The sequence below is a fragment of the Oculina patagonica genome, chromosome 13 (assembly GCF_052425735.1).
Source record: "Oculina patagonica isolate OP01 chromosome 13, crgOcupat, whole genome shotgun sequence".
Classification (NCBI taxonomy): Eukaryota; Metazoa; Cnidaria; class Anthozoa; order Scleractinia; family Oculinidae; genus Oculina; species Oculina patagonica.
The window spans coordinates 38,123,069-38,142,722 of NC_135770.1; the positions used below are offsets into that span (position 1 = coordinate 38,123,069).

The 19,654-nt window shown below is 36.3% G+C and overlaps 1 protein-coding gene across 8 annotated transcripts in view; it reads right to left on the minus strand.

Moving 5' to 3' along the window:
- The window catches only part of LOC144635289 (doublesex- and mab-3-related transcription factor A2-like), a 30,520-nt gene that overhangs the window by 3,669 nt on the left and 7,197 nt on the right, over nucleotides 1-19,654 (minus strand). For 3 of the 8 annotated variants that reach the window (XM_078494392.1, XM_078494398.1, XM_078494393.1), the window contains exon 2: nucleotides 4,945-5,380. In XM_078494392.1, the coding sequence (XP_078350518.1) occupies nucleotides 4,945-5,380 (436 nt within the window). Of the gene's footprint in view, nucleotides 1-4,944; nucleotides 5,381-5,625; nucleotides 6,062-6,553; nucleotides 6,668-10,218; nucleotides 10,570-10,816; nucleotides 11,219-15,894; nucleotides 16,368-19,654 lie in introns of those variants that run through there. The other 5 variants (XM_078494391.1, XM_078494394.1, XM_078494395.1 and 2 more) reach the window with 5 other exon arrangements.

Consider the following 19,654-nt stretch of genomic DNA (forward strand, 5'->3'; position numbering starts at 1 on the left):
TTTGGACCAGCTTGACACCGACTACAGTTTCTAACAGCTCGATAAATAATTCCCTTTAATAGTTCCGGAAATATCTCAAAATCTTACTAGTTAAAATTTTGGACCATTCAAGAGATTAGCTTTTTTTTTCAAGAAGCTAGAATGTAGTTTTTTTCTCTCGTTTTAAAAATTAAGTTGACGTGCTTTACCAATACAACCAACGAAATGAACAAAAGGTGGCCGTAAATTACCTGCCGTAACGTGTGGCAAGGTCCTGTTTACGTCTTTTGTAAGCATCGGTGGGGTAAATGCACAGCTAGAACTTCCTGATTATTAAGAAAGTTTTTTAGAATGCACCGGTAAAAATGGGCAGATTTTTTAAGACCACTGGCAGCGTTTACATAAAGGCGGACTACGCTAAACAATACAAAAATTGAACCTTTTCCATTAAGATTGATACACTCTACAAGGGATGTTTTCCCGATTGATTTAAAAAGGCCTTGTCAACAAAAAACATTTCTCTCGGTATTGAGAGCGTAAAGAAATCATAAAAATTCAAAGGCTAACCACTGACGAAAATAAGATTTGAGTTTATGCTTGATAAAATGTGTTTTGTGAAAAAAAATTCAAAATGTGAAGGCCATCAAAAATTGTGCAAGATGGCAGGGAAAACACTTATTATCATGGCGTTTGAGAAATTGTATTTTTAATATAAATTTTACGATTGCAATTTGTTCTTAAGTCCAAAAGTCTAACTGGCAATCATTATGCTATAGCTTAACAGTTTAATGGCTTTCTATGGCTTACACATCAATCGAATTTAAAGTAGCTGGCCTTTTAAGCTAATGGGGCAATTAGTGGTAAAATCGATAAACGGAAATCGCAGCTGGCATCGAAGCTGTAAAACTAACAACTAGCGCAAAATTACTTTCTATATCTGTACCCTTACATGTAAGCAATACTTACTAAACGACAGAACTCGCCGCCAACGCAGATGCAATAAAGGATTTTTTCTTTTCTTTTGAAGGATATCGCATACAATATCTATAGTGTAGTTCATTTTCCGCACGACAGAGCAAGTACATGTATGGAACATAACCCTAGCAACCGCTTACAGATAAACAAGTCTTTTTACATTCAATATTCTTTACCGCTATTTTGAGGAACTTGGAAATAATAGCCATGAAGATCAAAATATGATTTCCTTCTCATTTGTCTGAAGTAACCATTAAACCTTTATCCTTTTCTTGTCGAAATTGCCGAAGTTTCAGCTCAATGTCGTTTTTTCTTCTTTGATTTTTTTTAATATCACTGCGAGGACTTAAGACACGTTCCGATGAATACGCGAGGGGTAACTGTCAATACAATTCTCTTAATCATAATAACAAAAATAATAATAAAAATACAATAAAATCGGTGAAATAATTTGTCTTCGATTTACTAGTCAGTTTCGAACGTCTTGGTACAGCTACTTGCAGACTGAATATCATTTTGTTACAGACATTTTTTTAAAGTCAATATCGAGTGTTCTAATTGGTAAAATATTGGACCATTTATATAACAGGCGACCATTTTGCTTCTTTATTTTAGCTTTATTTTAGCGTACTTGTGATAATAAAGATAAAGGGCATCTCTGAAGCAACGTATTGCCATTACGTTTCAACTTCCCGACAATAAAAAAATTATGAGATAGCGATCACACAATCAAACCTTTGTAATGTCTTATCTCGAATTTTGTTCAAATCGGGGCACCATAAGATACTACCAAGCTCAGTTGTTGATTTTTAGTCGCTTTAAGAAGTATCAGTTATTTTGACGTTTTATAGTTAACTCTCAATGTCAGGTGCAATGAAATCAAATGTATTTACAAATTCAAACACATATAACGTGTCGAAACTCACCAACCGTAAAGTTGTCTAGTCGCTGCACGACTTCTGAACTTAAAATGATTTCTCGGTTCAGCTGAGTAAGGCTGATCGAGATGACCGGAGACTGCTCGGGTGAAGAGCAGATTTATATAATTAACTCGCCGGGTGAACCAGGTATCAACCAAACGGCAGCCTCTGTGAATTCTTTACTTCAATACAATATCTCAGCTGGACTATTCACAGCACCGGCAATTGTTTTCAAGTAAACATGATGAACTTAAAATTTTCGGTCTCCTGATTGGCTCCGTAGAAGCATCTGCAAGTAGCAGCATTAATTTCTTATAATTGTAAATAATTGTTTTACTGAGAAGAACAACGTGGCTTCACTGTCAGCTTTACTGAGGTTCAGTTGCAGTAAAAGTATTTTATAAGTCGCAGCTGTCTCGTGATGAAAGGTCACATACACCTCGCGATCAGATGTCCTTTTTGTCACAAATTGAAACTTTGGAATGAAGGTTGGTTTACCAGTGTTTATGGAAACTTGGACACGTGTTTTGAAATAAAGACCCTTGTAGCACGTGTCGGAAACAGAGTCATTTGCACAGTGTATTGTCAGGAATGTTACTTTTTTGACAAACTTTTTGTCTCCTGAGATCGACGGTATGAATTGTTTTCATTTGAATTCAGTGTAGCTTTTGCTTAACTTGATTAAAATGACAATCAGCGCATGTCAAAATATCTTGAAATTCTGTTTTTGATTTGATAATATCTCATAAACAAAACAAATTAAACACCAAGTTCTTTGCTAATAGAGAATGTGAATTTTGATTTGCGTTTTAAGGAAAAGATAAGAAAACGACAGTGTAACTAAAGATGTATTGATCAATGTCAGCTCAGATGGAATTAAACAGGTTTCTATCTTATTCACAGACAAACAACTAAAAATAGATAAAGTACCTGACGCTGCTTAGAAATAAACACAACACTTCCCACGGTTTATAAATAAAACTGTAAAAGATATAAAATAAAAACATTGCGGTTGAGACATAAACACTGGTTTGAATTTCTGGGATCAAAGTATTAACTGCAATATATCATTCCTCAACCCACAATGCACTCCGGCGTTCTAGAGTTTTCTTGCATGTCTCGCGAATGTCGCACATGTTTTTATTTTGTAGTTTCTAAAAAAATAACTGAAATAATTACAAGTATTAATACTAAGTATTTTCACAGATGCATAGAGATGAATCTGGCTCATTAAAATCCTTAAACCAAAACTACTAATCCGAAGAAAATGGTTATTTTGCATATTCTAGGGGTTAATACCATTAACGGTTATGCAAATTTTCTTGTCGATACAATGTTTTGTTTGTAGACAAAGCGTTTTGAAAGTTTTTGAAAGCTAAGCTCAGCGTGATACTTGAACGTTTCTGCAAAATCATTGTTTTCGTGCTGTTTATAAATTTTGAGGTAGAATAAAATCTACTTGAAATGTAATTTTGAGCACCAAGTTTGTGTACGACTCTCACTCTCTCCAAGCTTCATTGATTTTCAAGGAACACTATATTTAGAACTTCAATTTGTGAATAATTTTTCAACATCGACCTGCCATAGTCTCTGTTCTCCCAAACAAGAGATATCGTCGTACAAGATTTTTACACTGAGAAACAAATACAATTAACTTTGCAACCTTCATTCTTTCTGTGCCACGATAGAAATATCAATAGATCGTTGTCATTATCATTCACTTCTTTTAATTTAACATTGGTTCTAAAACTTGTTTCTGTTTATTTTATTCATTCGCCCATTCATTCGACGTTATTAAATATCGTCACCTTTAACAATGTGTACATATTGGAAAAAATCTAAATGTTGTTCGCTTTTCCAAAGTATAAAAATATGGGTTTCGAGCTTAAGTTAATTATCTGTATTTAAAATGATAATTGCTTTAAATAAATTACTATATTTAGAGAGGAAGCCCTCAGCGCTGCTGTTTTTGCGGGCCTTTCCGGTTTTTGTTTTTGGGTTTTTTTTTAGGGGGGGGGGAAAACCGGGGAACCCGGAAAAAAACCCGGGGAAGGCGGGAACAAACAAAAAACACCCCGCCCGCCCGGCGCCCCCCCCCCGGGGGGGGGGCGCCCCCCCCCCCCCCCCCCCCCCCCCCCCCCCCCCTAAAAATAAAAAAAGGTTCTAAAATATAGAAAACAATGGAGACTACAATTCGTTAAAATTTGTCCAACAGCAGAACAAAAACACGTTCAGAACAAACTGCGATATTCAAGATTCTTTTAATTTGGAAAAAAACCGTGATAAAAATCTGGTAAGAAATTCGAAATAACAACAGCTCTACTCAAACGTAATCAAGTTGTTTCAAATTCTAACAGTTTTGGACATGTGACAAGTTTACTAAAAAACAAAAAACAGAAAAAAGCTTCATCAAAAATAAGTAAATATGTTACATGTTTAAGTGAAAATTAATTTAAAGTCAGTTAGAAAACTAATGAATGTTTAAACTTCTCTTCCGTTGCTGATATACACGGTGAAGAGCTTTCATGGAAATTAACTCAACAGACCACTTAAAGTGTTTTTAGTAGCATCATTTCGTTCATTAACTCAAAATTAATAGAATATAGAAGATAAATGGAAACTGTATAGATTTAAACTCGCAGAAAACAACTACATTAAAATGCTTGGCTCAAACCAGCCTAATACTGTTACTGTGAACAACTTACTTGGATTAAGCCATTTTTGTTTGAAGCGTATCTTAATAACTTAATAAACAAAGCGGAACTTTTAAGTTATAACTAGTAACGATTTTGGCGAATGTACGTAAAAACACCCAGAGAGTTTTCTGTATTTTAGTAACCAATCAGAAGATTGCAAGGGCATTCAGCGTTCCGAAAATTGTCGAAGTTTACTGAAAACCATGAGCTGAGCCAGTTATTACAAATTCCATTTTAAAGGACGATTCTTGTTGTTTGGGGTATAAAGTGAAAAGGAGGCAAATAAACTGAAAATTTGAACTCATATAATAATAACAACAAGCATGTTTTAGCGCAAATTCCAAGCGCAGGCTTGGAACCGATATCCAACTCACCCTCGTTTGCGCTGCTTGCGGGAGATCCGAACTCGGCATTGCTGACGTCGTCGTTCGGCGAACTTGACCGTGAAGACAAACTTGCAGTTCTCTGTGTGAGGTGACCTTCTTTAGGAGATGTTGGCGAAGGAGGAATAATTCTTGATGCCTTGTGTATATTTGGATCAAAACACAACTGCATTGTGCCATATGAAATTCGGCCTGCCTCATCGCTTTCTTGCTGTCTTCTAAGCGCTACTTGAGCAGCCATAACTCTTTGCCTCTCAGCTATGAGATTGCAGTCGGAGCATGCACAGTCTCGCCATTTGCAAAACCGCTTGTGTCCTTTGAGAATCGAGATAACGCCGTGGTTTCGGCAACGGGCGCACTTGGGTGAACGCTGTGTTATGGATCCCATTGGAGGCATCGGCGTCGACTTGATTTCGGTTGAAGTGGGCTGCAATAAAAACAACATGTTAGCTGAGCCCTTTAATTCGAAGTCATTCTGCAAGTCCAGTGGACCCAGCTGAAATGACCTCCAGGACTTAGACCTGCAGATATTTATTATTCCACCACTAGTAAATTTTTACATCAGAACCTTTTTTCCGCGTTTATCATCAAGTACAAAAGTCACAGAGGAGTTCAGTTAATTTAACTCAAAATATCTATTATGATTGACCGCAAAGAAACATTTTGATCTACCTTGGTCTGACGCTGTTCAGTCCCTCAGCCAAATTTTGCAGCTTGAAATTCACTGTTGAACTTCAGAGAGGGCCTTCCCAGCCCAGAACAACTATCTATGAGGCAGAACTAGCTACAGTAGTGCCTATTGTTATTCGCGAAAGGCACTTTTTAAGTGCGATAACAAACTGTGCTATTTCGGTCTGAGTGGCTGACTAAATTTAGCAACCTCAATAGAATATGTTAAGCTGAATTGGCGAGAAATTTGCTTATTATTGTTCACGGTCACTGTCCGTAAAATATTTGCCACAAAAATGTCTCCGCTTAATTTAATAGTTGAAGTATTAAAATAGAAATTTCTGGAGTAACTTATCTGGGGCGATTACGCCGCTAACGTGAACGTAATCTAATACAAACTCTTGACGGAATTGTCTAGTAACATTATGAACGTGACCCTTTAAGTCAATGGATTTGTTTTAGCAAAAACACTTTTTGATATCAGAAATAAAATTATATAACAAGGTAACAAAGTAAATCTTGAATTATAATCAATTTTCTTTACTCTGTTAAGTCACACAAAGCTTGAAAAAGGCTCGCTGGATAGATTAAATGTTACAAATCTTAGTGATTTACAATTACTTATTAATAAAGAAATTGACAGATTTGAATTACTTTACCAGAAAGGAAACTATATGTACAAACTCGGGAAACAAAGTAGAAAAATCATGTTTAGATTTCATCTTTCCATTTCGCAATCTTTGTTTTAGCTTCATTAAATAACGAAAGAAAAACGTTTAGAGGAAACTTTGTCTGCCTTAAACAACATCAAAGACTTAAGACACAGTGGCCCACTAGAGCAGAACAACAAAATAACTGAATTTCTTAGGGCAAGTCAAATCTAAAGAAATAAAACAAACTAAATCAAATTCACCTTGTAAAATCAACTTACTTTAGAGCCACTGAGGTTTACAGCTTCCGTTGCGATGTTTTACTAAAAGACTAATCTACTAACTGTTACTAATAACTACACTCTCTGTACGTCAGGTCCGTCAGGGGTCAAGGTTGTGGGTGATTCTTCCAGCACATTCCTCAGCCTAAACAAACAGGTTTACTGTTCAGTGTTGCCTTGACAACACTGAATAACCTGTCAAGGTACAAGTGAAACAATTCGCCTATAGCAAGTCCTGATATTTTTATAGGTGGATTCACACAATTTGTTATTTTACCTTACTCCGTAGCTATGTTAAACTTACGGCCGTGTAAATCATAATAAGGGGCGGTACGTTTTCCCGAGACGGAACAATTTAAAAGTTACGTATTGTATTTTGAAATCTATTTTAACGCTTCAGCGAAACCGCCAAAAGGTGGCTCGGAAAATATTTCATTATGTTGTGAACAAGCGAAGTTTAATTGATCATTAGCCTAAATGCGGAGCGAAAAATGAAGATTACAAACTAGGTAATTTCTAGAATACAATTTCCTTTCACAACATGGTTTAAATGGGCTTGCTCAAGTTATTGGAAACAATTTCTTTACCGCAATGAAATAATACAAAATTTATAAGCCCGTGAAGTGTAAATAATACTTCAACAAAGGTCAACAGTGAAACGACAAAAGAACGTTATAAATCAATATCTTATATAAACCTCTTGTTGCTCTGCGGGGCATAGAAAGATGTTGATAACTTAGTTCACCTTCATAAAGTTTGAAACATTTCCACGTGGCCCCCCTGAAGAGTTTGAATAACAATGAACGGTTTGTTATTTTACAGACTGAAAAACTTTATTAACTTTGTCAATGGAATTAAAGAAGGCTCTATGGTTATCCTGTTGTATTTTTGTCGGATACATTGTATCAAGAAAAAAGCCAGCTGTCTTTGGTAAAAAAGAATAAGTGAATGGGACACACGTTTATAACTTGGCGGAAAAATTAATACAAATGTTAAAAAAAATCTGTCTATGTATTTCGCAGTTGAACTCTATGTTTCTAAAAACAGTCTTTTATATTCTTTCAAAAGTTGTCACTATGTCATGACATATCTGTCATAGCTATTTTGAGGAATATAAAGCGAAAATCAAAACTTGAAATGCCGCAATATGGCCGGCTGAATTTCCACAATGATTGGCATTTCGCAATCGCACCTTTAATAGGCTTCAACACAGTTGTTCTTCGAGTCCGTGCGTCATTCGTACACTGAACGAATCGACTAACACAGCGTGAACTAAACGCGAACTGATTAACTTGATTGGGATCACATCGCCATTATTAGCCAAGTTCAAGGGATTCTTTGTCCTGGTTGAAGTTATCCAACGCCACAAAAACCCTCCTATTGATCGGCAACTAGTGAAAGGCTTCTCCTCGGCGCGACTCCTGACGGGTGGTCATTTCTCGTGTTCAATTTTTAGCATCCCGGCAATCTAAACTTGGATCCTCTATTCAGTAGCATAACACACAAGCCTACAAAATCTAAATTTAACCGTTAAGTTTAAGTTTTATTCTCGTGGGAGCTGAATACAGCAGGTGAACATTGCTCTTCCTACGTCATTGCACTGCTTGAGATTTTTTAAACTTCATCTTCAATGGAGGCCGACGAGAAAGGGTCCTTGGAGGATTTTAAATATTTATATCAAGACATTAGACACGGACTGCTCCAGTGAATTTAATACCTAGTTTCGTTTCCTTATTTAACGCTTATCCTAAGTTGTATATCTGTTATAGGACCAGGTGAACGATATAGTAAAATTATTTTCCATTTGCTTAGGCCAGCGAAAACATCTTACTTAACGACAATGTGTTACAGGGAGAGGCAAACAGCATTTGTTCACTTTGCCATCTTAACTATTCAGTTGTATTGTACGAATTAATCACTATTTTTAGCCACAGTTTTAGCCCAATTGAAAACTCCAGAAACTTGAAGAAACGACATGGATCGTTTGGTAAGGCAAATCGGATAAGATTCGGATTTAGTGTCTGCAAAATAAATAATCGAGCCGTTTCCGTTTCCGTTTCGTCTTTTTTCCCGCTCAAAATATAACTGTTTGACAATCACTGCACAAACATTTTTTTTTACTCCGCCCAAAACAGGCTATTTCTCACGACAAACTTTCGTCAATGGACTAGGCTTTTCCCGTTTAATCTCAGAGAATATACATGTTTTAGGATAACAATAAACACACAAGGTAAAGCCTATAAAGGGCTCAATTTTGTTTTTGAACAATTCAATTCAGACTTCTTTAACTTTAACCCGATTTACACAAGTCTGTCGTTATTGTTTGCTTCCTTAGACTTTCTTAAAAAAAAAATGAGATATTGTATCGGTACAACGATTTGATATTGCCTGATGTTGAATACACGAGACGTAACACGTATAAACTAAAGAGTAAAGAACTCTGATCAGTAAATTGTGGGAAAGAAATTTAAAACTTAATTTGATTTTGTATCAAAGATACAAGAGTACTTCTCGCTCTTTTATATTGCGGTCAAGTTTTGATGGTTAGAAGCAATCCATAACAACCCAGTATCGATATCCTAATACCCTGCTTGTTTGCTATGTCAGATCTTAAGTCCCCTTGCTTCCTTTGTAATTGGTAAAAGTTAATCATTACACCTTGTTAGTATATGTAGAAATAACTGTAGTCCTTTCAGATAGTTCAAGTGGACAATCTTTCAGCGAGCAGCGAGGAATTAATGTGATTTTCCAGTAAACAATATATATATATATACAAAATCAGATTGTTAGACTTCGGATATTTTTTTCATTATCTAAGACATGTTGGCTACTGGTGTCTATTTTCTTGCGTTGTGTAGTCAAGTCACTTTACTCCATCTACAGATCAGAGCTTCTCTTCACTTATGTAGACTTCCAGTAAATTATCGTTGGTGACTGAGGAAACCTGACAGAAATTGGCGAGAGCCGCGGTAACCGGCAGTCGACAAACATTCAATCCTGACGGAAAAGCAGTAATCCAACAATTGTTAATGTCATGGCTATTCTTCCTCAATGACTGTAACGAACATCCACTAAATAACGAAGGGCTTATGCTGAAATTAAAGGTTTGGATTATCCCTTTCTTACTCATAGTCTGGCACTTTTACCTTATCAAACTCTGATACACGCTAAAGAAAGTGCAGCTGAGCGCCAGCATTTGTGAACAGCAAAACCTTTAACTGAAAGACTTCATCTTCTTTAGATATTGGCCAAAGATGAAGATACGTTTCAACTTCCACTGATGTACAAGGAATTTAACAGCTTTTTACTTTTATTGTCTTCCAGCAGTGCACTAACAGTACATTAACTGTCAAACAGACAGGTACAGCCAGAATAACTGAGAGAATCATACACTGCTGGGGGACGTCCACTGTGCACGGCAGTAAAAAGGGAGAGTTTCTATAGTTGTACCTTGGGAGTGCCGAGAAAGCTCATATAGCCAAGTTCTAACAAAGAACTGACAAACAGTTAACTAACAAAGAAAAATAAGTTATCATAAAAGACATTTCCTTAGTCAAGTTTAAAAGAAAACACCAGTTCGCACAATAATAAGAATAAACAGCACTAAAAATTACCTTCTATTTTATCAAACAGAGCAAAAATTATGTTAAATCAAACGTACTTACTTTCTCGCCGCAGGTGTGGTGCATGTTCGATCACGCAAAAAGCCAAGTGTAGTTCAAACTTATTTGCACTCAGTTATTACGAAAGTTGAAGTAGTTACTTCAGCTTCACATCGAACTGTCTACAATAAACTGAAGTAAGTTGAAGCTTATTTATGAGACCCGCGTAGCATTTTAACCAACCTCTATTGCTTTCGTCAAGCCTTAATTGCCGTAAAACTCTCCGCTATATGCGCCCGCCATGTTTGTAGGCAATTCTAGAAATTGTGCCGCGCCCTCACCCAAATAGAACACCGACGTTATGTGACACTAGCACGAAAAGTCAAACATTTGAACAAATGGCTTTTGATCGTAAAACAACTAAAAATAAGTTTAAAAATACTAATTGGATAAACCAGACGGATTAGTCGATAAGTTGAAGACACAGACCGGAATTAAAAGAACAATAACTGTTATTGACCTAGCTACCGTGAATTGCTGCCGCGTCGGCGATTATTCGCACAAAGTTATTACTCATGACTAAAGAATTTGTTTTGCCAAGAGATAAAACTCCTCCAACTTGAACTATCAGCTAATTTAGTCAATAAACTAATTTACTTACTTTGGGAAAATCATACAAATCGGCCATGAGAAGCAGTTAAAAATATAACAGGCGTCTCAGAGTAAACGTCTTAACAGGAATCAGTGCAACTGATGATGATCGGCGCGACTAGGATGGCTGGCTGAGATGTTTAAAATGTATCACTAGCCGCGGAAATGCTTGCTCGCCGACAAATATCTTCCGATAAATTGGCCGGCGTACGTGAATATTGGCTACATTTATAACATACGACTGTAAACTTATACTACAATAGCAATGAAGGAAAATTACGTCAATGTTCGTGTGGAAGGTTCTTGAATGTGTCGCTTCTGTCGCCAAACAGGCTCCAAGTATTTGCGGACGTACAAATTACTCTACGTAATCCTTATTAAAAACATCGTGTAAATAAACGAGAATTTACTCTATTGTGATCCGGGCAGTTTAAACAGGCAAAATATTACTTTAAACATAGTTGTGAAAGTATAAATTACCTTTTGTAATCCTTATTAAAAATAATGTGTAAATAAACGAGAATTTGCTCCATTGTATTCTCAATAAAGTGAAAGAGCAAAACAACACTTAAAATTCATAGTTGTGAAGGTATAATCCGTATAAAAATTAAGATGTAAATAGGTCTAAATAAACCAGAATTTGCTCCACTGTATCAGTAAACAATTTGCGGTGTTTAAAGAAAAGAATGCAGTGCATTGTTTTTAAATCATAGTCATGCATGAAGTACATAAATCACAAGGTTTAACAATTCTCACTAAAACTGAGTAAACACTTGCCGTAGTTAAATATCACTCTATTCTTTCTGTAAACGAATTAAGGCATTTAAAGTGAAAAAGCTAAATATTACTTTAATCCATCTCTTCCTTTTATTTTCTTAGCTCAACACACACTCGTATATTATTTCGTTATCTCCGCCACATTCTGACAATTCTCTCAAGTAATCTATGAAACTAGATGGAAATAACCGTGAGTAATACCTAGCCACTACATGCAAAAAATCATGAAAACTCACTGGCGGAATATAATTCAGTTATCCGTTACAAGGCGTGGTATCACCTACACAGCTTCTTTTGTTGTCTGATATTTGCTTTTGTCATCCATATTTTCAGGGGTCAACTATTTTTCTTTAGAAAAAACCTACTCTTGAAGCTTTTTCTTGCCCTTTTTTCTGTACTATAGTTTACGTCTTCAGTATTGTAATGTCTGATCATTGTATATCACATATTCCGTTAGTCTTGGGTTGTTTTTTAAGTTTGAAACAAAGAAAGAAAAATTTGTGATTCTTGAGTCATTTTACTCACTTTAAAGAGTTCAACGTGTCCACGTTATGCACGACTAGTAAATTTTAGCCAAACAGCACGACACATTTGCTGATTAGAAGGAAAAACTCAGTAGGTTAATGTCCTGAAATCAGTATATATTTTTATGGAACACTGAAGTACCACAATAGAGATCAGAAAGGCCCACCTGCCACTTCATGAAGTTTCAAATTTGTCAAGACAGCGACAAGACAATCACGCGTACACTTTTGCATAGCCAATAACTCGGCGATGGAAAACTTAAATTTAAATAACGCCTACGAATAAACTTGTAACTATGACCTAAAAGTCCCACTCGCCGGAAATTCATTGTTCCAAATGTTGATTTGTAGTTTCTGGAACAAATATCATCATGCAAACTACTGACCATGGATACGGTTAGAAGAGTCTACTGAAGCGAATCTGTCAGCCAAGCTCTGCTCCTAACCGTTATCGTTCGTTCACTGGAGTCAGCTACAACGCATTGTCATATTGCATGTTAAGCGGATTTAAGGCACTTAGACAACCAGTAACGGAAAGAGAAAACGCTAAACAACAAGAGACATCGGAAGTTTATCTCTTTATTTATCTGTGCATAGTTGAGTTTCAAGTACAAGTCGCTGAAAAGAAGGTATAATGATGAAGTCGAATTTAATATAATAGTGACGTGAACCAATATGTCTCAAGAATTTAGACGCCAACACAGATTAGAAAGAAGAAGAGTTCAATTTGCGAAAGCAGAAAATGAAATGATTAATAACCATTTTTCAGAACCTTAACATGAAGCTACTAAGCTCTACTTAGCCATGAAGAGCATTAAGATATGTTAAAACGGAAGATTTTCTTGACGACAGCTTACTAGCTTTTGCTGAATTATTAAAACTTCGAAATCTCTGAGGAGAATAAAGTAACGTTTATTACCATTAATAAAAGAAGTTCTAAATGTAATAGTTATTCAGCAGTGTTTCAATTTAATGTCATCTTTTGTCGGCTTAATCTGTATAAGATGTACAAGTCTCACTAAAGATAGCAGAGTAGCAGATAAACTCAAGCAAAACCAACATTTGTTTCTTTATCCTTTATTGTCTCTGCTGTGAGTCTGCTGTTACTGCATTGAGCATAGATGGATACGATGGACCAGCATAAATCTTTTTTACTTTCACAGGCTCTTTCACTCGATCAGGCTTGATGTAAAAGTACGCTTTTCTTTGGGCTTACTGTCTGCGTTTTTCTCGAACTTTCATCTTTCATCTTTTGTTCCCCATCAGAATTTCAATATTTTTTTGCAAACAAGAGATACAGTCTTGATAGTCGTAAATCCACTCTCTTTCACTAGATATTAATCAGTTTTCACGAGATTTTGTCGAGTCTTTAACTTTAATACTAGAAACGTAAATTGGTGAAACGAGCATACCGCAGCATTCTAAAATCAATCTCAATCTTCAGCATACGTACAGTTTTGTGAAACAAGGTGAAGGAGCTAAAGAAACTTAGCAAAAACTGAAAAAAGGAAACTACCTGTTAAACAAGACACTCGAGCAGTATTAGACAGGAGACTGATCACGAGAAGGAGTAATTGGGAGCCGACAGTAATCTTGCTGTGAGCAAGCATATTGAACGACAATATATCTCTTAAAACAAGGTGGCGTGTAAAGCAAAAAATAACTGTTAATAAATAACACTTAAGAAAAAAAAAATGGGGAAAGAGGTTATGTACACCGTTAGGCAAAGATTGTAAGAGTACCTGGCAAAACTCTGCTGGAACTTTCTATACATAGTAAGTGATACTTGTGGGTGTCACAGTGACACAAAGCGTACATCATTGCTTACAGCTTTTTCTAGTAAATTGGCATGGCGTTTTTCTAACTGGTAGGGAGCACAGTGAAAACTTGGTTTATTAAAAAAATACTATTTACGGAGTAAACATGGCGGTATATGAAATAGCTCAAACGGAAATCCATTTAACGAATGTGGTACACTGATGGTGAAGTTTATTATCTCAGAAAGTGCATGTAGCCACTTCAAATATAACATTTTAGTATGCTATATTCTCAGTCTCTATAAAAAACAACCATTTCAATGAAAAACGACACAGTTACATTGAGTGAGGCTTAGCTGTTTTCTCGACTAAGTCAGAATTGAATCAATGTCATCCAACAAAGTAGTCAGCTATAAAAAATAAGTTGCCGAGTTTTACGCCAAAGAAAAGATGTACTGTTTCTCTTGGGCTGTGTATCTGTGATAGTATTCTTACAACTGAAATACCAAACACACAAATACATTCAAACCTCGATTCCTGTAAAACACAGATTCTTTTTCGCTTCTCCTTGAGCTGTTGTCCAAGATCTGGCTGCAAGTTTAGTAGCACGGATGTCGCAGGACAATGTTACATGTTAAAAACCACGATTTATATCGCTATATTTGTTGTGGCTGATTTTTATTGATAAAGAAGCTCACGGACGCGCCATGAACATCATAGGATTAATCGTCTGGAGTGCTTTTTTATGACTTTGTTTTGTGTTCTTTTATCGTCTCACGACCTCTACGGATCATGTATTTGAACCACATGAATTACTTGCGGTTTCCGAGAAAAGGAAAAATACGTTAGTGTCGGAGATATTAGGCATGAATATTTTTGATAAATCTTTGACTGTATACCAAATGGGATCTCTCGTTTTATTAAGATTTAGTCAAAACTTTGAGAAAACATGTTCAGTTCTGAAATCTCTGTTCTAAAATCAAACGAAGCTTCCACTGGAGCAAGTCAAGATTGACTTAATCTCCTGAAGGTTGTGCTCTCCCAGCAAAGTTTTCTTTGTATCAAATGAAATATTCTCTCCATAAAATCAAATGATTTGACTGTGCAATATTTATCTAGTAATTTCAATCACATGCAAAAGTGCTTCGGTATTTAGACCAGACTCGTTCTCTTTGAATAATGTGCATAGTTTTTAAATCTAGTAGTTATGGAAAGTTTTCAGCATTTTTTCCACTTCTTTGACCCTATATCCTCGGGACATATCCTTTATCTTATGTCCTGTAAATGATATCAATAGACAAAACGTCTCTTTAGGAATTTAAACTTTTCGTGAGCTTGATCAACCGACATAAATTTGAAGATGACATATCCTTTTCGTCCCTTTGTAAACCGGCGGAGGCGGTGAGTGGAAGAAGGTTCTTAAGTTTCTGGGCGTGAAAGAGAGGTAACTTAAACCAAAGTTTGAATATTCATTGGAATATTTTCTCCATAAAATATCTGCTACTCTCAAACCTTTCGTAACCGAAAGTTGATGAAAGAAATTTGGTCGATTTCTGCCGAGAACGTACTCGCATGAAAACATTTCTTCTTCGCCATGATACATGTTTTTGGGTCGTCAGATTTCGCTGATTTTATGCCACAGTTCAAGCAATTTCTACCTTGTTAACGTCATTTAAAATTGGTAAATTTGAGACAAACGAGGTATCAAACAGTTCAATGAGCCATAAAAGAACCACACAATCAGGTCGATGACACAAAATGCACGAGGTTCTGTAACCCGTCCCATCGGCCAACATGGTTTGTTTACTTTCAGAACTTATATCACGAATCAAAAACTACATTGCACCTTCTTCTCGAAGAAATGCGAATAAATGTTCTCTATAGTTTAATAAGCTGTAATATTGAGCTGAAGTAGTACATTGGATGTCTATGAATTCGTCTTCCAATGAATTCTTCTAGAGCTCGCGCCTTTTGCGAGCACTGGTTAATCTTGAAAGCGGAAGAAACAGTGAAATTCAGACTTGACTTACCATTGCAGAACTGTTTGCTGTGTTAGCTGCAGCTTCGTCAGTAGAAGATGGACCCTCTTCAGCAGCCATTTCAGATTGTAACCACTAAGCCACTGTTTGCCGACAACGTTAACGGCGTCTCCCAGGACACGCTGTCTACACGCTCGATTGCGCTGTCAGCTCCTACTCTGAGGTCACTTATAGCTATTTTAAGCTCAAATTGAATTATTTTCTGAACTCCTGTGTAGTTTTTTCGTTGTTCTATTGTTTCTACTGCCTTACAAAAATAAACTCGCTGCTATTTTGGGAAGAGAAAGGTGCTCGCCTGGACGACTCCTTTTATCAGCTGTTTAACAACTAAAAGTTCTCGTATTTGTCGTGGCGTGCGGGTGCGAGCAAAATACCGCAGCGCATGAACTGTTTAGAGTTTATGGCACCTGACTGAGACATAAGTCCGATCCCAACAGGCGTGAATCAAAAACTCTATCCACCCACGGTATGACGTGAGTTTGATGAATGAGTCATTCAACGGGCCAAGTATTCTGAAGTATTAAAAACAAGTGAAAATTCTTTCCAGAAAAGATCAATCTAAGACGCTCCTATTTTTGCAAATGAAAACAATTTAAACTGGTAAGATTTGAGCTGCTAAGCTCTGTTCCAGAAGTTACTTATTTGTTTATTTGTTACAGAGTTACTTTTTTCGATACAGGATATCCATATGATATTGTCAACAGGTCGCCCGGTTCGTCGTCCGCCGGGCTAAGCTTCTAAACGTTGCACTACTGCACGGCAGTCACGATAGCTGGCTATTTTTATAACTAAATATATCAACAGGTCTTAGAGACAATGAGCTGGAGACAGCTAGATGAATGCTTAGTTTACACAAGGCATATTCTGACCTCTCTGGAGTGGGCGGTTCATGTTAGTATTTTTCAAAGAAAAAATTTCTGGTTTTGGGTTAGCGTGACAGCTAGAATCATGTGGAATGTTCCGTCTAGCCATTTGCATGATTTAGTCAGTATAATGTGATATGAAAACACGCAAAGCTAATATTAACGCCATAATTTCATAATTTCACGGCCCATGAATCTTGATCAATTTTATGTTTGTCGTCTCCTTGTATTGTCGAGTTTTGTCTTTCCTTCAAACCTTGCGAACTCTTAGTTGATTGTAACAGAAAAGACAACTGTTTAGCGTTTGGGTAATTTGTGGATTGTTTTTCGGAAGTGTGAAGTCTAGGAAACTGTAATAATGATCTCTAGAACGTATTGTTGACATGTTTTAGCCTCAGGCTTGTCTAGCACACGAAAATTAAAGCACATATCGACACGGCAGCTAATGATCTGAAACCATTCAGAGCTTAACACACATTTAACACTGAAATTATTTTATATTACGGTTTTAAATAATAGTAGTTGATGGAATCCACATGCATGGCCCGTTACCCTGGAAACGCTTGCTTGCAGGTGTTCATTCCGTACAAACCACAAAGCCAGCAGAAAAGCATTGTTTAGGAGAGGAGGGGTCTATTAAATAACCATGGTTATTTACTCTTAGAACAATCAAGCAAATCATTCACTACTTCCGGTTTTCTGAAATCGCGTATATTTGTCTTCTCACTTCAACTGGTATTAAACAATCAAAATAACAATGACCTTGGCATACCAAATAAGGTTCATTCGGGAAAATACGTATTTTAACTGCCTCCATAAATCAGTTATGTACGGACTTAACCTGAGATCATGCCCTCCCTCCCTTTCAAAAAAAGAAAAAAAGAACGCCTGATGAGGGTCTCCCAGGGGGGGTCCTTGTTCCCTTGTTCCCTTCCAATATTGCCTTATGTTCCCATGTTCCCACACATTTTCGAAATATTTTCGTATTGTAATTTTTCGAATTTTGTTCCCTTGTTCCCAAAAATTGGCAAATGTTCCCTTGTTCCCTTCGATATTTTGCCAATGTTCCCTTGTTCCCCAAAACCCCTGGGAGACCCTCCCTGATCGCAGGTTAGTACGGACCGTATTACTGGGAAAAGTGATGCTGGAAGCAGGAGGCACACTGATTTACAACCTGCAGGAACCTTTCTCTGACTAAATATCCCTCCAAAACTGTTTAACCTTTGAAGTTATCGTCGATTATGAGCATTCATAATATCTTTATTTGTGCAACATGTATTTTTTTGCAATAACATTGTAGCAATTGTGCAATTATAATTATATTAACTGCAAGTGCGATTTTATCATGACACAGACAACAACCTTCATACTTATTTCTATCACTAATTTAGCTGTGTTTGTTCCATGTATTTAAGTTCCATGTTTCCATGAAGAGCTCTTAACGTACTGAACTAACAAACAGAAGTTGGCATCAATTCCCTAATTCCTAAAGTTTTTATAACTCAAAATACCTTCACCTTCTTCCTAAACTCCACAAATAAACTGTGACAATTCTAGTATAGCAAAGTTAATACGGGATAATAGTGCGGAAACAACTCAGCTCAATTTAAATTCGCCATTGCAAAAATACTTGCTGTACTAGCCAAAGCATTATCCCAGCAAAAGACGTCTTCTCTGCAGCAGACATGACACTCTTCGCAAACAGCTTCTCTCAATCAGGAAAGTTACACTACACTACAATGTCTACAATAAGTGACAAAAGTGTTGACACATTGACATTTTTTCCTTCTTTTATTGCAATGCAATAACTTTCGCCCCATTCCCGCTACTTCCCATCCCCTCCCCTCATATCAATGTTGTAGTTTGTTGCTGGGTGTCCTTTGCTGCAACCATACAACATTGGAGCGGGGAAAGGAGGTATTTTGTTAAACTGAAGCTTAATATAAAAACATGTGATTAAAATTATCACAAAATCGTCAATGATAAGACTGTGTCAACTACTTTTGTCTAAGATTGTAGCTCTTAATCAGTTATTTTAAAAAAAAACATTTGCCTTGGTTGGCGGATTCTTTCTATTTGTTTTTTCTCTGTTAATTTACTAAAAAAATGCTGTTTTCAGAAGGTGAAACAAGTTTGTGTAGCTTCAGCCTTTGTTGCTGCTAAAAACACTACTTAAGTTCCAGATTGTGACTGGTATACTGAACCCAGACTGACATCAATATGACAAAAAACTAACTTGTTTTCGCGTTTTATATGAGCCACTGGGCGTGAATTACGAGGAGAAATGGTATAACGTATATGGAATACTTCTAATGAAAGTTTGTGAAGCGAAAACGTGTGAGCTCAAATGCAAGTTGGAACAATGGGTTGACTCAGAGCTGTATTGCAGCCGTTAATTTTTTCCAGAAGTTGCAACCCAACTTGGTTCTCGATCAAAAACAAACTTTTACATCTAAATCTACATTAATTTGTCGGTAAGTCGTGTGACATCACACCAACTTTTCTAAAATTATTTAAATGTGAAACTAAATAAAAGAGAAAATAAAAAATGTAAAATGAAAAATAAAAATATGAATTGTAAAATTTAAGAAGAATCACATTAAGTCCTATTTTTTTTCGCTTTACATATTAACTTATTTAAAATAATTTGCTAAATTGGTTCTTAAACTTTGTAATGATCTAGAGTTAACAATCTCGGGAGGCAAGGAATTCCATTCGCATATGGTTGATCTTGGAAAAAAATTAATTTTAGGTATTCAATATTTAAACTTGGTTCTCAATCTTCAACAGAGTTACTTCCATTCAACAGTTCGGTACATGCTAATCGATAAACAAGTGTTTATTATATAAAAAGGACAATATTCCCGGCTCCCTTCTGATCCTTTGAT